General features: G+C 43.1%; 1 protein-coding gene across 1 annotated transcript in view; it reads right to left on the bottom strand.

Moving 5' to 3' along the window:
• Positions 1-7,861, bottom strand: part of DNAJC21 (DnaJ (Hsp40) homolog, subfamily C, member 21) — a 20,883-nt gene extending 13,022 nt beyond the window's left edge. Inside the window, exons 1-6 of the mRNA XM_006896802.1 lie at positions 7,776-7,861; positions 5,491-5,614; positions 4,445-4,567; positions 3,221-3,525; positions 2,016-2,167; positions 427-514 (exon numbers count right to left, since the gene is read on the bottom strand). Coding sequence (XP_006896864.1) covers positions 427-514; positions 2,016-2,167; positions 3,221-3,525; positions 4,445-4,534 — 635 coding nt within the window. The 5' untranslated portion in view covers positions 4,535-4,567; positions 5,491-5,614; positions 7,776-7,861. The remainder of the gene's footprint in view (positions 1-426; positions 515-2,015; positions 2,168-3,220; positions 3,526-4,444; positions 4,568-5,490; positions 5,615-7,775) is intronic.
• Positions 7,862-20,751: the final 12,890 nt, after the last annotated feature.

The following is a 20,751-nucleotide window of genomic DNA, read 5'->3' as shown; positions in this document are numbered from 1 at the left end:
TTTTTTTTTTTTTAAAAAAAGCTCCCTACATATCCCCTCAGGCAGGACAAACACAAAGCCCAAGACTGACAGGCATGAGCTGCCTGGGAGAGTTATGGTCAGCAGTGGGCCTGACCCTGCACAAGGACGATGATTAGATGTGGTTTAGCCTCCTTGCTAGACTATCCCATCTCTGTCAAATCAGGCAACACTTCTTTCAGAAGACAACCCACGGGTCTGAAAGGCAGGTAAGACAGAGGAACACCAGGATGAACAAGAATGAGCACAAGAGGCTTAACTGCTGGCATAAATCCTTCCACCTGACAAAAAAAATCACCCAGGAAGACAGGCCATAACAAATGGTGGAAAGCAAATTCTTTTTAGTACCATCAGAAGTGTCACATATCACCTCCCAAAGAAAAGGGAGTTCAAAGATATTCAACTTACGCCTTTTCTGTCTTGAAAGACTTGTCACATGCTGGGCAGTACAGGTCATCAAAGAGCTTAGCATCCTCAACCTCATCACTGTCCTTACCTGCAGGAGAAGGAAGGAGGAAGCATCCTGTTTTATTAGAAACAAGACTAAAGCTAACTGTGTGGGTCTATATGGTGGCTTAAGGTATACACAGATTAATAGCAAAAAGTGTGGTATTTCCTAATACAGAAGTAAATGATATCAGGATTTAGAAGCAGCAGCACATTCAAAGATTTCCAACTATCCCCTTACCATCCAAGTTATTTTTTCCTAAAACTGTTTAGAAGATGATTTTTTTAAAGCCTCAAAGTCCGGGGTATGAAATAAGTTTAGAAAATCAAATCCCACTTCAACAGCTCACCAGAAAGCAAGGAGTTTAACTAAAGTTCTTTTTAGTTGACCTGAGCAAGTTTTGGTTGAAATGTTATCTACAACTGTGTTTTACACTTAAACAGAGTTTCCACTTTTTATCATTATTGCTTCTGTTGAGTCAGTTCTGACTCACAGCAACCTCATGTAGCCCAGTGATGCCCCTCAAGTTTTCTTGGTCTTTCTCCCAGGGGGTGGCTGAGGCAACGGTCAACCTTTCAATTAGCAGATCAGCACTTAATCACTGTGGCACTATAACAATTCTGGATGAATCTTATCATTAATAAGGAACACTGGATGTTAAGTAAAAATCTAGACCTAACACTGGCCCTATGCTCTCAAGGTCTCAGTTTCAGCAATAATAAAATGGATATAATTCCATGGTTAAAACTAGATTTAAGGGTATTGTGTGAGGATCAGGAAGAATTTTCTATGTTATTTGTAAGCTCTTTACAAATTATAAAACTCTACATAATTAAGTCTCCTCACTTTTCTAGAATTCTTCATAATTTTTGAAGTATTTCTACATGTACTACACTTCTAATTCATTAATAAGCATTTAGTGTCGATCATTCGTAACTGTAAAAGTTACACACAAACTCAAGTAAAAACTGTGAAATATCTTTACACAAAATCAAATGAGGATTTTAAAGCAGCAGTACACTTAAAGAGACAACTTGTAATTAAATCACCTTATCTTGCAAGTTATTTTTGTGAAGTCTATTTAGAAGAGGATTCAAAGTACGTTTAGAAAGTCTAAATCATTAATAATCAGCATCCTGATCATTTTAAGAAAACAAAAGTCTGCCATCTTATCACATGGGCTATGAGTCTGAAAAACCGTATTTGGAGATATGGTAAAATTTATAACTGATTTTGGATAGGTGCTCAAACAATCTGAACTAGACAATTTCAGAACTAGACCAGGAGCATGATGGCTCATACAGCACTGCAGCTAATTTGCATTTAGTGGCCATGTTTGAAAAGTAAGAAATAGTTCCTAGAGTTTTAAAGCCAGAAGCAAACACTGACAACACTGGTCCTTGTTCCTCTGGGCCTCCCCAGGGCTCATCAGGTTCTCTTCTTTGCTTCCAATCCCTCCTGTCTCGTGTCTGGGACCCACCAGCAGGCAAGTGCTGCCTACAGATAAACTCAATTCTCTAAATTAATGGCTGGAAAAAGAAAGTGTTACCATCCTGTCCGTCTCTGGGCTCTTGCTCCTCGGGCTCGCCTTCATCTGATTCATCTCCAAACTCCCTTCCGTACCGCGCCTCCATCTCCCTGAGCGCCTTCTCCAGGTCAGCCACCGCGGTCCAGCTCTGCTCCTTGTACTGCTCGGCCAGCCTGGAAACGATGGCAAAAGGTGCAGAAGCTGAGCAGGCATCTCAGAGATGTGTCTAATTACCTGTCAGGCTTTGTTCCATCCCCTAGGAAAGATCTTCCTCCCAAGATGAATATGTCTACACCCATGTAAACTGGGGAAAGCCACTTAACTCTGTTACCTTGTATGCAGCTGATTAAACATAATGAATGTGCTTTGACACACAGAACTCTTAGCAACTTCTTAAAGGCTTTCAGGTAATTTTTGGTTTTTTGGCTTTCAGGTAATTCTAAGTCAAATTTTAAGTGCTACTTTTCAGAAGATGCAAAGTAAAGCAGAGGGAATTTTCAGAGTGAGTGAATTTTTGAGGAATGCTCTGAAGTTCCTGATGCACTGTTTTTACGGAAATCTCGAACAACATTATAAAGGTAATAAAACAAAACCCCCAAGAGGATCTAGAACTGACTGACTGACAAAGAGGTAGCAACACATAGCAGCTGAACGACTGGGTTCTGGAGTCAAAGGGCTCCGTAATTAATTTGCTTAGAGATCCAGACCTGTCTCGTTTTTTTCAAAAGAACAAGGACGATTAAAGTAACGTACTTCACACAGTCACTGCGAAGCAAGCACTTCTCACCGGGCCTTGTACAGCATTCACAATCCAACTAACATTCAAAAAACAGACTCATTTTTTGCCATCAAGTCAGAACTCGCTCCTAGCTGATGATCCCCTGTAGGTTTTCAGAGGCAGAACATCACACGGGAGGTGACTGCTCATCTTTCTCCCGAGGAGCAGCTGGTGGATCTGAACCACGTCCCTTTAGTTTGATATCTCAGCTCCTTACAATTATCCTATCAGCGTTCCCTGGTGAGAAGTAATATCCGTGTCTGTAAAGGATTCTAGCTACAAAGGGCTTCTGAAGAGGGACAACCAATTAAAAATCATTATGTTTACATAATAGATTAAAAAAAAAACCATCCACTGCTATCATTTAAATAAGAATGATGGTTCAGCTCTAAATGAAGGCACATGTCAAGGATCTACTGGTGCAGACACCCAGCCGCGCCTGACGCACTTTGCCTGCTTCAGCTTCTGCTGCCGCCTCATCTCCTCCGCCTTCCTCGCCTTCTCTGCGTTCTGCTCTTCCACCAGTTTCCGGTGAGCCTGCACTCTCTTGTCCCTTTTCCGAATGAAAGCCACCAGCTGGCGGACAAGTTCGTTCTTCTCCTTCCTCGCTTTGTCTCGGATCTTCTTGTTTTCCTTTTCCATGGCTCGTTTCTCCCAGCGGTTTGAAGCCTGTCGTGTATCATATTCTTCCTTCCAAGCGAAGTTCTTCTGAGTGCAGAAACTCTGCCAGTAAGCGTAGAAAGGATGGACTACCTAGTAACAAGAAAGAGACAAAAATAAACATTTCAATCTGCCAGTAAGCACAGTGAGGATGGACTAGCTAGTAACAAGAAAGAGACAAAAATAAACTTTTTAATCTTTTTTTAAAAAAATAAAAACTGCAAATATCAGCAATGCAAAACATCTGTTGTTATGTGCTGTCGAGTTGGAAATGACATATAAATGACCCTCCAGTGACATTTTAGAGGCTATAAATCACAGGGAAGATTTCCCATTTTTCTCTTGTGCAGCAGCTGGTGGATTCAAACTACTTGCCTTTGAGTTGGCAGTACAAATTCTTATCACTACACCATGCTAATCATCTTCTTGCTTTCCTGAATCTTTTTTCCAAAATACCACTGTTTATGAATAAAGAAGACAGTACTTTTAAAGCTTTACAGACTAAATCACCCTTCAGAAAGGATTCATGAGGAAAGGAAGAGAGCCTTATTGACCACAGAATGCAATCGAGACCAACAAATTGGAAAAAGTAAAGAGAGGAAGCCTGGGAAGAGCTAAGTGCACCTTCGGGAAAGAAGACAGACTGTCCAAGGGTACAACTGAGAACCAGAGCCACACTTTTTTTAAATCAGAGAAATGTTAAAGACTCTAATGTGTGTTGATCATAAAAAGATAATGAATTTTGGCCCAAGGCCATACTGCTGGTAAATGGCAAAGTTAGGACGAGGCTCACTAGACTCCAAACCCAAATTTAAAGCTCTTTCTACTTCATCAAGCTACCAGGCAAGCCTCTGTGGGCTTTAGAGTAAAGAGTGAGTGTGGCTATCTCTTCTGCTCTCCGTGGAAACCACAGCGGGGCTTATTTTAAATTAGAGAAATGTGGGAAAGACCATGATGTGTACTGATAGTTAAAGAGACAATGAATTTTCTGTTCTTTACACTTTTCTCTTACCGTATCATAATCACTCTGAGAGTCTCCAAAAGTAGGAAATTCCTCAACTTCATCTTCTAACACAGATTCGAGCTCTTCCTTTGCAATCATGTCAAAAACATTCCGATAAACAGTGTAGAAACCCTGGGAAAAAGAAAAATTCATATTGACTGTGTAATCCAGTTACAGGTAAGATTTAAAACTGTAACATGACAGGCTTTGATGTTAAAGCCTATCTCTTTGACTATGTTTAGATTAAAAGTGGCTGATATCTTCTCTCTCTGGCAACAAGAGTATTAAGGTAGTAAACAATAAATGCTAGTGATGGTGTAGAGAGACTGGAAGGCTTATACCCTGCTGGTGGGAATGTACTATGGTGCAACCACTATGGAAAATTTTGGTGTTTTCTTACAAACTTGGGGATAGAAATACCATTTGACCCATCTATCTAATAGGTATACATCTCAAATAAAGAGGTTCGGGTAAATGACTAAAGAAATTATGGCATATTCACACAATGGGATGCCTCACTAAAAAACTATCAAGAATTGGTGAAATACTGCACAACATGTATGAATCTAGAACAAATTAAGCTGCACGATACAAGTCAGTCACAAAAGGGCAATTACAGTATAAGACAACTACTGTAAAAAGTTAAGGAAAGGCTTACAGATAGAATCAATCTTCAAGAGTTACCAAGTATGGAATGGAGGGCAAAAGGAGTGATTGATAAATTGGGTGAAGGGAAAGGCAATATACAGTAAGAGGCTGGTCAGACACTGTAATGAATGAATTGCATTATCAACTATAATTACTGTTAGAAAACAAAATATCTGAATGAAAACCCACAGGATTTGTAAACTTTCACTCAACTTAAAAGAAAAAAAAGAAAAAAGAAGTCAAATTGGCTGTTCATGAGATGATGAATTTAAACATGAAGGCCATTTTTTAAATCTCACTTTTGAAAACAAGCTTGTACTTTCTAGAAAAGAACGATTTTAAAAGTCCTCTCTGTGTTTTGGATCCTTTTGTATGTGCTTGGGATGAAACTGAGCGGGAGATCTTACCTTTTCATCGTCTCCATAACCGGAATAACAGGTGACAGTGAAATAGTGAAGCAAATCCAGGCTGTCATCCTGATACTCCCCGTCAAGGCCGCCTTTAAGCAGAGCCTCTCTGTGATTATCGTACCTGAGAAATAAGAGTGTAGGATAGGTGAGGATTCAAAAGCACGGTGAAACTGACAACTGATTATCATAGTCAACATGTCTACATGGCAATCAACACAATTTAAGGAAAATATCACTATAAAAACACTCAAACACCCTTCTCAGTACTGCTGATTCAAACTACTAACTGCAACTTAAATAACCAGGAGTTATTAACCGCTAATTGACATGAATAGGGCAACTCTATAAGCCAAGGAATTTCAAGTTCTTTCCTAGGAAGGCAGCTGCACTTCCAAAGGAAAGAAACATTGCAAAGACAGGCAGTACCGGATCTAGGAATTCAGCAGCATACTCCAGAATAAAGCCCCACACACACACATTTCTGTGACCAGAGGCCTGACTACGGAGAACTGATAAAGTAGAGCAGTAACAAAGAGAGAGGCTGGTTGATTTTACGCTTGTAATTCTGCACTTGGTCCTTTTTGGTGCATCACAGGTAAGGCTGGTGACACAGAGCCTCCATCCTCCCAGAACCACAGTCAGAGTCAGCAATATCCACCTAGCGTTGAGCACTGTACTCTGCACTAGGTGCGGGCATACACATCAGCTCGCTTACTCCGTGTAATAATTTTATAAGTATTATCCCTATTTGGCAGGAAGACCTTCAACAAGATGGAGTCAAACAGTGACCACGACAATGGGCTTGAGCTTGCCAAACACTACAAGGATGGCACAGAACAGGGAAATTCAGACCCTTGCTCTGAGGCAGCTGACTCGATGGCACCTCACAACATCATCACCACATGTACTAGGTCAAAAACTGAGTTATCAAATAACATTGCAGATAATCTGGAAAGCAGTAATGCTAAAATTCAAAACCGCATTTTCCACACTGGAAAAATCATGTTCTTGGTCACGAACATCCAGGGAACAGAAGAATTAACAGGAAGAAGTTTCAAGACAAAGGGTAACATCTTCCATTGCAAGATTCACAAATGAGCCAGAGGAAGTCAGGAAAGACTCAGAGTTCTGGCAGGAAGGCAACATTTTTGAAGGTTTGATCTTTCGATTTCTCAAGTAGATAAGAGAGTCTCTCTGACTCTGTCTTTGCAAAGACAATTTTCCTTACAGCCTCGCTCCTGCTAGCCAGCTCTGCTGCTGAAGAGACAGGAGACATGACAGCGGCACCAGACACCCACCTGCTCTGCACGGCAGCAAGATCTCACATGTTTTTGTCAGGGCAGAAAGCCTACTCCTATTAACAAAGCACTAACTAAGGAAGAGAAAACTAAGAGCTTCACTCACAGAGACTTCTGTTTGAAAAATAGTGTTAAATTACCAGAGCATCATTTGCAAACCATTTGTCATCGATATAAAAACTTAACTCAATTCCTCCATACAGACTATTACTATTGTTCAGAAAATATTACAATTCTTGTATTAAAACAGTGTACTTGTGTTGAAGGACAAGCCGACTTTGTTCTTATCTGACAGTAAATCTGCCATTAAAAAACTCATTGCCATCAATTTAGAATTGACCTTCCAGTGGCTGTCCAGAGGCCGTAAATGGCACAGAAGACCATCTTCCTCCTGAAGAGCAGCTGGTGGATTCAAACTACGTCAGCAGAGCTCTTATATCTGCTGTGTTGCTGTTGTCAGGTGCCATGTCAAGTACAATTCACAGCAACCCTAAGAACAGTAGACCTGAACTCTGTCCTGTCCGGTGCCAACCTCACAATCTCTGACATATTTGAGCCACAGCTGCAGTCGCCTTGTCAGTCCACCTGATTAAGGGTCTTCCTCTCTTTTGCTGACCCTCAACCTTCCGAAGCATGATGTCCCTCTCCAATGAAAAGCCTCTCCTAGCAACACGCCCAAAGTATGTTGAGATGCAGTTCACATGCACTCCATTTAAAACAAGGCACTTTAAGTATGAAAATTCTACCTTATTATAACAGTGCCAAACTCAGGGCCTAACTGTTCACTGATAAAAATCAGAGAGCTGGAAGGTTCCTAAAGTTCTCTAAGGTTCCTTCCTACTCAAATTTTGGATTTTGCATAATGAACAGTAGGTGACAGATGCTTCTTCAACACCCAAAGCCAGGCAGGGTATTGCCATTTTAAAACCGCCCCCCTCATGGTTCTTCTAACCAAGTCAGAGCTCCCAACACCGTGCTGCTCACCATGCTCTCTCCTGAGGATCACTCAGCACATCATACGCTGCCTGGATTAACTTAAACTTCTCCGCAGCTTCTGCAGCATTGTCCAGGTTTTTATCTGTCAAAACAAAGTCAAAGAAGTTCAGTCAGCAAACAGGCAGAGGGCGGCATTTAAAAGGGACCTCTCCCATCTGAAGCCCATTGGTCACTCACTCATTCATTCAGTGCCACTGAGTCAGATCCAACTCACAGCTGAGTCTGTGGCAGGTTTAAGAGGCTAGAAATGGCACAGGAGATTCCCCTGGAGCAGCGGCAGATTCAAACAGCCTGTCTTTGAGTTGGCAGCGCAACTCCTTACCCACTGGACCAGCAGAGCTCCTGATCAAGAGTGTTCATATAGACCACCAGAGCTCACCTAACTATGATGACTTAGGAAAAGACATCTCACATAACAACACAGATCAGCATCTACTCGAGTAGAAGGAAGTACAGACTTCCCCCAACCTTGGTCCACCACTCAGCACCCAACGGAGATAGCTACAAATAAAAACCCTGACTGACACATTTTCTTCTTAAAAGGTGGGGAAAGAGGAGGAGGAGGGAAGCAGATGGTCAGATAAGAAAATATTTACTCAGTCCTGGATTATGTTTCTCAACTCACACTCACTGCATCTGAGTCAGAACTGACTGGCTTTCCCCTTTATCCCACAGAGACGCTCTGCCTTTAGATCAGCAGCACAGCTCTCTCTGGACTACGCTGCCTGAGATCCCTCGATGGTTGTAGCTGTTGTTGTGTACTGTCGAGTCAGAGCCACCCGTAGCTGACCCTCCAGTGGTTTCCAGAAGCAGTTTAATCATCCAGAAGAAGACAGCCCACCTTTCTCCCGCAGAGCAGCTGGTGGGTTTGAACTACATGCCTTTGGGATTGCAGCACAGGCCACTAGAGCTCCCCTAGATTTTGTTTAGCGCTTATGTTATCTTCACACTTTTCCCCTCCTTATGAATATATATTAAAATAAGTCTCACTAAGTTTAAAACCCATACACTAACTACGTATTCTTCCCCTCACTGTGCCTCCTGAACCATGTAATTCAGCAAGGCTTCTTCACCTCAGTGTAGTGGTAGAGCTCAGTGTAGAGCTTCAGAGACAGCTCCCCAGTGATATCCCCTCTCAGCCCTCAACCCACTCACACACGCACACACCCCCAGGCAGTCACACCTTTGCTCAGTCCTCACCTGCGTTACTCAGGTTGGTCTATGTGGCCAAAGGGAGAAGGCAGAAGTGATGGCGGGTTACTTTCCAGCTAAGACCAGATCCTATCATGATCACTCCCTCACCCCAGCCCTATTTATCTCACTCCAGCCAGCTACCAAAGAGCTATGTCAGAACCATCACAGGAGCAGGTCAGAACCACAGGCGCTGCTCAGAGAGCATTCTCCAGCCACTGATAACCAGTCAAGCCAGTGGTGATCACAGTTTCAGCCAACAATGTAATTGTGTGAGAACTCCTCAGTCAACAACCTCTGTTGTTGTTGTTATGTTCCCTCAAGCCACCTGCAACTCATAGCATCCCTATGTACAACACCTCTGAAGCCTGCCCTGTCCTGAGCCAGTCTCACTGACTAACACACCAACCCCCACTGCCCCAGTTACTGTATCAATCCATCTCATGCAGGGTCTTCCTCTCCTGCACTGTCCCTCCACCTTTCCACACATGATTTCTCCAAGGAATGGTCTCTCCTGGCCACATGCCCAAAGCCTTCCTATCAGACAGAGCTTCAAAACCCTAGCCTCCAAGGAAAACTGGTTTCACCTTCGCCAAGACAGACCTATTTGTTTTCTTGGCTTCTAGCTACACCATTCCCAGATTCCAAACTCCAGAAAATTTGTGAGGACAAGAGTCCTTGTAACATGTTTCTTATTTTTACTGTTTGCTTTAAACTCTAAGTTCTGGAGTAATTTGTTAGGTAGTAATTTATAGCAAATACACTCGGTAAGTAAAATATGTTAAATCTACTATGAAGTACATACCAAAATTTAAGCTCCAACTCAAAGTTTGTCTTCTGAAAGCTTGTTATGTATTGTTGAGTCACCTGTGAATCACAGTGATCCTATGTAAAACAGCCTGAACCCTGCTCTATCCGGAGCCAACCTAATTGTCTCTGACACACCTACCCCCATTACCCCAGTTTCTGAATCAATCTATCTCACTGAGGGTCTTCCTCTCTTGCGCTGTCCCTCCAACTTCCCAAACCTAATGTTCCTTCCCAAGGACTGGTCTCTCCTTACAACAAGCCCAAAGTATGTCAGATGGAGCTTCAGAAACATTGCTTCCAAGGAGCAACCTGGTAGTACCCTCTCCAGAACAAACTTGTTTGTTCTCTTAGTAGTCCATAGTATACTCAATACTCTTCTGCGACACCACAGCTCAAAGGCAACAATTATCTTTCTACCATCCTTAGTCATTGTCCAGCTTTCTGATACAAAGCAAGTAACTGCAAAGACCATGGCCTGAATCAGGTGCACCTTAGTCTCCAGACTAACATCACTATTCTTCAGTACTCTGCAGATGTCCCTGATAACAGACTTTTTCAATGCAATACACGTTTTAATTTCCTAGCTCCTGGTACCAAGAGTGTTGACTGTGGAGCCAGGCAAACTAAAGCTGTTAACAATCTCAATTTCTTCACCATCTATCATGCTGCTGCCAATTGACCCAGTGGTGAGAATCTTTGTTTTCTTGATGTTGAGCTTCAATCCATATTGAAGGCTGCAGTCCTTGACCTTCTGCAGGAAGCGCTTCAGGTCCTCCTCCGTTTCAGCAGGCAAGGTTGTATCAATTGCATAACACAGGTTGTTGATAAGTCTTCCTCCAATCCTAATGCCACACATCTCCTCATAGAGCGCAGCATCCCAGATGATCTGTTCTGCATATAAATTGAAAAGGTATGGAGACAAACCCCTGGCATACACCCTTCTGGATTTTAAACCATGCAGTAAGTATTTCTCTGCTCTGTTCTGATGACTGCCTACTGGTCCAAGTATAGGTTTTGCATAGCACAATCAAGTGTTCTGGGATTCCCACAGTTATGTATTCCCTACATACATGATTGACATAGTAACCACCAGGCCTGGAGCATGACAAGAGAGCATGAAGATGGTGCAGGATGCGACCAGGTTCAGATCTGTCCTTCACAGGGTTACTATGAGGTGGAGTGGAATCGACCCCACCTAATAAGAGTCTTACAGAGTAAAAAGAAGGCCCTCTGAACTGGTCCTCAGGTCTTCGGCCTTCTGCTTCACAAGTAACATGAATTCTTTCACGAGCACTGAGATTTACCTGCAAGTCTTTTGCTAAGCTGCTTAAACACAAAATGTTTCAGATAGTCTTTCACAGTCACAGCCCTTTGTAACTGAAAGCAGCTCTCTAGTAAGTATGCATTTGAAAGTTAGACAATAAATAATGATGACAGAAAAAGAAATCAATGCCTCTGAGTTGTGGTGATGGTGGAGTACTGAATAGTCCACAGACTGCCAAAAGAACAAACCAGCCTGCCTCGGAGGAAATGCAGCCAAGGTGCTGCTCCTAGAGGTAAAGGATGGTGACATTTCATCACTTTTTTCAGTTACTTTTTTACTTTTCTTTCAGGAGGATGCTTGGAAAAACACATCATTTTGAGAAAGGTAGAGGGTCAGAGAAATAGAAGAAAACCCTCCACAAGCTGGACCGATACAGTGACTGTAACAATGGGCTAGAGCCTGGAGGAGATTTGATGCTGGTGCAGAGCAAGGTTCAGATCTGGTGTTCACAGGGCTGCTATATCATAGGCAAGAGGATGGACCTAACAAGGACAACGGTGAGTATAAGCAAAACAAACAAACATCATCCCCCCACCCCATAGGCTAGTCATGTTTCAGAAGAATTACAGTGTGAGTCCAATTCTCCTTCAGTGTGTTGGCCGATGGAGATGGCCCAGCCAACGTGCCACCTTCTAGATTTCCTTCTCTCTGGACTAAATTCTTCCTTATAGATGACCACTAGAATGGAAGCCCGTTCTTCAAATATGGACTCATAGGTTCCACCAAGGAATCTTTCCTTTTCTTTGGACATTACAATTTTTATTACTAATTACATGAGCTCTTTTAGCAATAACATTACACTGAATCATCTGAATTACAGCAAAGTTTCATGCATTTTCCACACCAATCTCTGACAATACACCTACATCATGATTTTCTTTTTTTTAACTCTAATATAAGTCTTAACCTTTTATGTGGCACATCACCCATCACTCTGTCCCATTTTCTCTGGCAGCCCTTGCTGTAGAAGCCCAGAAAGCTGAAATACTTGTTTGTCCAGCCTTCCTTGCATCTAGGAACGCACAGACTTCTGTGCTGTGGGAATAAAGCAGCCATCTTACTGGTCCATGCTGTCGTGAGCTATCAGGAATCTCTTACTTCTGTCTTGTATGTTTTCAGCTGCCATCCCGAGATGATGACAGAAAAGCCCAGAGAGTCAGGGTGAAAATAGCCAGTTACCATCAAGCCTTCTTGCTGGTGAGAAAAATAAATTACTAAATAAATAAAAATCTGCTATGCCCAACACAAGTCGGCTTACTGCCATTGGCTTGGTTCCAGCTCATAGTAATCTTCCATCAAGTCTCTAAGGCTACAAAATTTGATGGGAATAGACTGCCTCATCCTTTCCCTACAGAGTAGCTGATGGAGACAAACTTCAAACCTTTTGCTTAAGAGCCTGACATAGTATATAAAATATTGTGCTGCCAAGACTCCTTTATTCCCCACAAAGACTACCAAATTCCATCTTGTTGTAACTTTCTTGTAATTTTTTATTTTAGTTTCATTATCATTCCATGAAACGAGCCCTGGTGGCATAGCATTTGTGTCAGGGTGTGAAATTCATCCATCAAGGGAGAGCTGAAAATAGCCAGTGTATCTTCCTCAAATTATTAACAAGTTTAAGAAGGTAAGGCCAGAGATAAAATACTGTGATATTCTGGTCTTTCCCAATATTCATCTTAATTGCCTTTCAAACACTTCATTACCCATCAAACACACTTTAAATAGGGTGACCTGGTAACTACAGCAGCAACAGCCCAACCAGCGGGCACTTTTCTTGCCCCCCAAAGTAAGAGGAGACTCATGGTGGCTTCAGTGGTACCAAACAATCACAACAATAAATGGTGGCCTCGTGGGTAAGGGGCTGCATGGTCAATGCAAATTCAGGAGGTTTGAATCCACCAGGTGCTCCATAGAACAAAGATGGACAATCTCCCGCCCATGCAATTTACATCCACTAAAAACCCAATGAAGGGATCTCTATGAGCTGGTTCGGACTTGATTGACAGCTCACAGCAATAATAATGAAGTCCAAATAAAATTACCTAGGAAACCGGTAATTGACTCTGTTTGCCGCTGTTGTTACGTGCTGTCAAGTCACCTGCAATTCATAGTGACCCTACATACAACAGCTCTGAACACTGTTCTATTCTGAGCCAACATTATTGTCTCTGACACACCTACCCTTATTATCCCAGTCACTAAGTCAATCCATCTCATTGAGGGTCTTCTCCTGCACTGTCCGTCTAACCTCCCAAACATAATGTCCCTCCCCAAGACGGGTCTCTCCTTGCAACACACCCAAAGTATGTCAGACAGAACTTCAGAATCCTTGCAGCCTGGTTTCACCCTCTCCAGGACAAACTTGTTTGTACATGGTATATTCAATACACTTCTCCAGCACCACAGCTCAAAGGCATCAATTCTCCTACAATCCTTAGTCATTGTGCAGCTTTCTGATGTATAGCAAGCAATTAAGAAGACCATGGCCTGGGTCAGTCATACGTTAGTCTCCAGAACGATGTCATTGCTCTTCAGTACTCTGGAGATATCCCTGACAGCTGACTTTCCCAATGCAATTTGTCTTCTGATTTCCTGACTACTGATAACCAAGAGTGTTGACTGCAGAGCCAAGCAAACTGAAGCTGTTAACAATCTCAATCTCTTCCCTGTCTATCATGATGCGGCCAATCAGCCCAATGGTCAGAATCTTTGTCTTCTTGACATTGAGCCTCAATCCATATTGGAGGCTGCAGTCCTTGACCCTCTGCAGCAAGTGCTTCAGGTCCTCCTCAGTTTCAGCAAGCAGAGTTGTATCTTCTGCATAACACAGATTGTTAGTAAGTCTTCCTCCAATCCTGATGCCACACTCCTCCTCACAGAGCCCAGCCTCCCGCCTGATCTGTTCCACACATAAAGTGAAAAGGCATGGAGATAGGACACATCCCTGATGTACACTCTTCCCAAAGGAATTGAGTCTTAATTACATCAAATAAAATAGGTGACTTTTGCAGGGTTTTTCCCCTGCCAATTAGTACTGTACTTTGTCCTTCCTCTTCTTACTCTTTTTGTCTCTCACCAAAAGAAGTCTGCAGAGTTAAAGGTTCTACACACAAAATAATCTATCAGGGAACCATTTGAAAATAAAATCTAATCTTTCCTTGGAACGTCTTCATTTTCTTCGGTTTGCTTCAATCCACTGGCCTAGCTGACAGTAACCACCTACATGCATATTGTGGTGAGCTGCACGTGTATCAGGAGATTCTGATGCGTGGAGACAGCACAGGCAGAACAGAACCGCCCCACGGGGTTTCCTAGGCTGGAAATCTTTATGGGAGGAGCTCCCACGTCTCCTCTCCCACACAGCAGCTAGGAGATTCAAACCGCCAACCTCCCCGCCAGCAGCCTAGCATTTAGCCACTGTCACACCAGGTTTCCTAAAAGAAGCAAAGCTGTAATTAAAGACATAAAGCCTACACTTAGTCAAAATATTAGAGTTCCAAACCCATTTCTGACTCACAGCTACCTGGACTTTAGGGTTTCCGAAGCTGGAGTCTTTACAAATGCAGACGGCCCCCTTTCTCCTGAGAAGTGGCTGGTGGGCTCAAACAGCTAACTTCTCAGTTAGCAGTGGAGTGTTTAACCACTACACCTCGCTGGGATTCCTCACATGCCCATAGCCTCCGTCCCCAACAACCACCACCATTCAAAACAAAAAACCAAAGCACTACGATTCTGACCCATGATATCCATTCACTAAATTTCCGAGACAAAATCTTTACAGAGACCACTCATGCCTCAGAGAAGCTGGTGGATTCAAACTGCCAACTCTGTGATTAGCAGTGCAACACGTAACGTGCTCAGCGTGCTGTGCCACTAGGGCTCCTTACATCTTCACTATTGCTGCTGTTATGCCTTCAAGTCACAAATGACTCACAGCTGACCCTCCAGAGGGTTTTCAGAGACTGTAAATTGCACAGGAGACTGTCTGTCTTTCTCCCTCGAAGCGGCTGGTCGATTCAAACCACTGGCAGGTAGGTTGGCAGTGCAAATCCTTCCCTGTTTTTCCTGTCCTGCTCACACAGCGGAGCACACAGGAAATGTTCACTGAATGCATTACTGAGCGCATCCAGCATGCTGAGTTCTCCTTCGTGGGAGCGTTCGCTGGGCAATGGAGCTGACATTCCCAGAAATTCTCACTTCCTCACAAAGAAAAAAAGGTAATTCATTTTCATTCATTTTCTTTCTCTCTCTCTCTCTCCCTCCCTCCTTGGATCTCTGGTAACTGAGTGGTAAGGAGTTACACTGCCAATCCAAAGGCACACAGTTCAAATCTACCAGCTGCTCCTCAGTAGAAAGACGAGTAATCATCTCCCCTTCAATTTACTATCTCTGAAAACTCACTAAGAGGGTCAGCTATGGGTTGGTTCTGACTCAGTGGCACTTTACAACAACTTTCTACTTGAGGTACAAATGAAACATGGAAGCAATGCTCATGCCTTAACTCTAAAACCATTTAGCATAATGCAATACTTATTGAATAGTAGAATTAACTAATGTAAACCAGCTGGAGAAGAATATTGAACATCATGGACCTCCAAGAAAACAAAGAATCTGTCCTGGAGAAGGTGAAAGCAAGCTGCTCCTTGGAGGCAAAGACTGTGAAGATCCATCTGACATACTTTGGACATGCTGCCAGGAGGGACCAGTCCACAGAGGACATCATGCTTGGAAGGGTGGAGGGACAACTCAAAGAGGAGAACCCTGGAGGATATGGATTGACCTAGTAACTGAGGGTAGGTGTGTAGAAGACAGAGAGATTGGCTCTGGATAAGGTGGGATTCAAAACGATTGTGCATAGTGTTGTTATGAATCCCAGACTCAATGGCACATAACCACAAACTAGCAAAGCAGAACAAAATTACACATTCCTGGGGAAGTACTCATTCCTTAAATATATGTATTTGCAACCCAAAAGTTATCTAGGATGCCTTGAAGCTATTATGACACTCAGAGGAAAGATTTACCTTCTGTTCCTAATGGTCCAGGTGGTTCCCAACTAATTAACTGATACTTCTTCAGTAACAGGTTTATGTTTTCCTTTCTCCTCTGCATTATTTTCCAACTAACCACCAGATCTGCTAACCTTTCTAATGGCCTCCCATGAGGCCTCTCTCTCCCACTGATGACCATGAACCTGGCCTGTGCCTGACCTGCCCACCGTAGACTTTGGGCTCCCTGCCTTCCACCTCCACCTCCCCTTGCAATCAGTCCCAACCACCTCTCCATTATTGCAGCAATCACTGTTACAGTCTTGAGTCTAACATAAACTGTGACTGCCATCAAGTCAGAACTAACTCCTAGCTGAGCTTCCACGGGCTTTCCGATGTGGTAAAGTGCACAGGAAAAGACTGCTCGTCTGTGATGCCAACCAGCAGAGGGGCTTGGCCTGCGGATGAGCAAAGCACCTCACGAGGGAACTCCCACCAGAACTCCCCTGCCTGGCATTTAAAGCACTCTAAAATCTGATTCCAAACAACTGTTCAAAGACACTTTAATAGTCATCAAACTTATAAATGTAACTAGTCACAAGCATTAATGATCTGCCTCACCTCTTCCCAACTAAACAGTCAAGGATCTCAACGTCCTTCTAATTCCAAATGTAATGTCCCGTGCTAATTACCCCCTGCAGGACTGCTAACAACCCGGTAAAGTTCCACAAAACCAGATTTACAGTTTTGGAAACTTGGCCGAGCATAAGTCAGAATCAACCCAGTAGTAAATGCTTCAACAGGATGTTTTTAAATTACTTATAGATTCACTATTTTTTTTTCCCTATCTCTACTGACTTTCATCTATCACAATGCTGTCCAGTGGGAAAGATTTTTGTTTTTCTGATATTGTGATGTAGTCAATATTGAAGGCTATATAATCTGTGATCTTCTGCAGTTAAGTGCTTCAAGTCTTCTTCAATTTATCAAGTAATGCTGTGTCACCTTCATAACACAGGTTGTTGATGAATCTTTCTCCAACCCTGAAGTCACCTTCTTTTTCATCTGGTCGAGCTTCTCAAATGATTTGATCAGCACACAGACTGAATGCATATAGAGAAAATACACAAACCTGGCACACATCTTTGATTTTAAACCATGAAGTGTCCCCCTGTTCTATTTGGACAATTGTTTCTTAGTCTAGGTACAGCTTTTCCATGAGAACAATTATGTATTCTGAGATCCTCATTCTTCACAATGTCATCCAAAAAGTGTTATAATCCACACAGCCAAATACCCTTGTACAGTCACTAAATCACACATAAACATCTTTCTGGTATTCTCTGTTTTCAGCCCAAGATTAATCTGACATCAGCAGTAATATACCTTGGGCAACAGGTGCTTCTGAATCCAGCTTGGATTTTAGACAGTTCCCTGTCAATAAACTACTCTAGCCATTTTTTAATAAACTTCAGCTAGATTTTCTTTGCATGTGGAATTAACAATATTGTTCAAGAGTTTTCATAGATAAGTCTGTTGGATCACTTTCCTTTGGAAAGTGAACAATTATGGATTTCTTCCAGTCAGCTGGGCAGTTATGACTTCCATATTTGTTGGCAGAGACTGGTAAGCACATCCAGGGTTGCTTCTGTTTCCTAGAACACTTCAACTAGTATTTCATCAATTCCTGGGCCCTTTTTTTTTGTCAATGCCTTCAGCACAGCTTGGACTATTTCTTTCATTGCTATTGGTTCTTGATCATACACTGCTTCCTGAAATAGAATCTTTCCAAAAGACTGAAGTTGTCAACAATTTTACTTGGATCCACAATCAACACCCTTGGTAACAGCAGCCAAGAAATCAAAAGATGTTCTGTGCTGTTAATATCTGATGTGAAAGACTTCTCCAATATATTCCAAAGAGCAAGAATGTCAATTTAAAGACTAAGGTGCACCTGATTCATAAGCCTTGGCATTTTCAATTGCTTTCTTCGTACCTGAAAATTAGACAATGAATAAAGAAGACCAAAGAATGACTGATGCCTCTGAATTGTAGTTTGGCAAAGAATACCAAATATCCCATGAACTGCCAAAAGAACAAACTTAAAGGAAGTAAAACCAGAGTACTCCTTAGAATCAAGGATGGTGAAACTTTATCTCACTTGCTTTGGGTATATTTTAAGGAGGCCTTACAGAGAGAAATCATGCTGGGAAAGGCAGACGCTTGGCAAAAGCGAAGAAAACTCTCAATGAGATGGACTGACAGTGACAACCACAACACAGCTGAGCAAGACAGAGACAGTGAACATGGTGCAGGACAGAGTAAGATTCTTACCTACTGTTCACAGAGGCACCATGAGTTGGCACCTAACAACAATAAATGACTTCCTGCTAGGACTTGAGATTCCACTCACTTACCTCTTACCCTTTAAATATATTTACATCATTTTTTTTTTATTTCCTCTGTTGTTAGAGTGGAAGCCACTTCCTAAACCACATGCCTCTGGAAATTGTGAACTTGGAGAAACAATGACAGTTCTAGAAAGGCTTCAGGTCTTTAGTTCATAGGGTCGTTATGAGTCCTGTGTGACTGATGGCACTCAACAACAATGGTTAGGGAGCTTTGGTGGCCTAGCAGCAAGGAGCTACACTGCAATCCCTAAGGGATGTGGTTCAAGGCCACCAGCTGCTCCATGGGAGGATGATCAATCTCCTCCCTGTGTTTAACTGCCTCTGAAACCTGATGGAGGGTCAGCTATGGTTTGGTTCCAACGCTACCATATACAACAACAACGCTGTTAGGTGCCATCAAGTCGAGTACAACTCACAGCAATCCTATGAACAGCCAACCTGAACTCTGCCCTATCCAGTGCCATCCTCATCAGCTCTGACACACACACACTAGAGTCCATTCCTAAAGTTCACCATGTCAATCTGTCTTGCTGAAAGTGTTCCTCTTCTTTGCTGACTCTCTCTCTATTAAGAAGACCTTAAAGGGAGCTCTGGTGGCCTAGTGGCAAGAAGCTACACTGCAATCTCAGAGGCACAGGGTTCAAATCCACCAGATGCTCTGCTGGAGAAGGAAGGGCAAATTCCTCCTGTACCAGTTGGATCTGATTTGATAGTACACACACACACAAAAATTTAAAAAAAAAAAAAAAAGAAGACCTTAATAAGATTGACACAATGACTACTAAGGGACGTGTGCAGGACACAGACTGTGAAGGAAAGGGCAAAGTTCAGCTCTATTTTTTATAGGGTTGCTAGGAGTCTTTGTGTAGTTAGTTGACTTGAGGATACCTAACAACAAAAGCACAAATGCACATTAAGAATCATTCTCCTGTCAAAGCCCATACCTTCATTTCTTGACTCATCAACTACAGTCCCCTTTGACTCTGGGGTCTCTGCCTTTCCCAAGTTTTCACTCTGCCTTCAGTTATACAGGGCCCTGGCCCATCTTTTGCCCACCACTATGCTCTTCTCCTTTTAAAATGTGACCCCTCTGGGGTCAAGCTCAAGTCCAAGATCCTCTACAAAAAGGGAGACTCATCCTCTTGGTACAGGGATCATTCCCTCCCCTCAATTACTGGGGCATCTATTCATTGTCCAGTGATCCCAACTGCCAGTGAAGGATGTTTGTGCTATTGTGTTGGCATGTGTATGTAACTTGTCATGTGGAGAACGCACATTGGCCCAACAAAATTCTGAGCTCCTCATCTCAGCTTTTCATTCCCATTGTAACACTCCTCCAGAGACGCCCGGTGGCACAGTGCATAACAGATCGGGCTACTCTGAATAAGGACTAACTGAGTAGAAGGTAAGTTTGATTTTTTTTTTTGGGGGGGGGGCTTACACACTGATTGATACAGGGCAGTGACTTGCAGAAACTAAGACTAAAGGATCTGCACTTATTGCTGAATGCTAATAATAAAGCCTTTTATCATAAACCTCGAGCTGAAAGTTCAACGACTGTCTTGATTTGTCTGAAGTATCAGATTTCTAAATGACTCAGGCCTGCACTACAATCAATAATGCATCCAAACAAGGTGGCCTGCTTCTCAGGAAACAGACGTCACAAAACAAACCAGAGCAAGAAAGAAAACTCTTAATCCGTTCAATCATCTCCAAAGTAAAATATAAATTCTGCTTCCACAGTTCACTTAAAGGCAGAGGAGGCATACTTGGTGGCCCAGTGGGTAAGGGGCTGCGCTGTCAATTTTAAAGTCCCAATCCTAAAGTCAGCGGTTCGAATCCACTAGCCGCTCCACGGCGGAAACCCGGGCTGTCTCTTCCCTGTGATTTCACAGACTCTGAAAACCCGCTGGAGTCTCAGCCACCAGTCGGTTCGGAGTCGCTGGCAATGAGTGAGTTACCTGGGTCTTACGTTAAATAAGAAAAGGGCGCTCCGTTGCAACGCCGGCGGCTGGGACAGCGGGGAAGTTCCCGGCGACAGTGAACTCGCTAGAAGGTGGTCTCTCCGCATAAGAGGGGCCTTCGGGGACCCCAGGGGGCGTCCCCACAGAGAAGCCGGGGTGTCCACGAGGGGCGGGGAGGCGCCCACGTGTGCGGCTGCCCAGGGCCACCTGGCCGGACCGGCCGGGAAGTGAGCGGCGGGGGCGGCGCAGCCGGGGCCGGCGGGGAGGTGGGGG

This window comes from Elephantulus edwardii, unplaced genomic scaffold, assembly GCF_000299155.1.
Source record: "Elephantulus edwardii isolate Elephantulus edwardi_28Jun2011 unplaced genomic scaffold, EleEdw1.0 scaffold00191, whole genome shotgun sequence".
Lineage (NCBI taxonomy): Eukaryota > Metazoa > Chordata > Mammalia > Macroscelidea > Macroscelididae > Elephantulus > Elephantulus edwardii.
The sequence above is the reverse complement of the archived record's forward strand: the minus strand, read 5'-3'. Positions and strand labels throughout refer to the sequence as shown.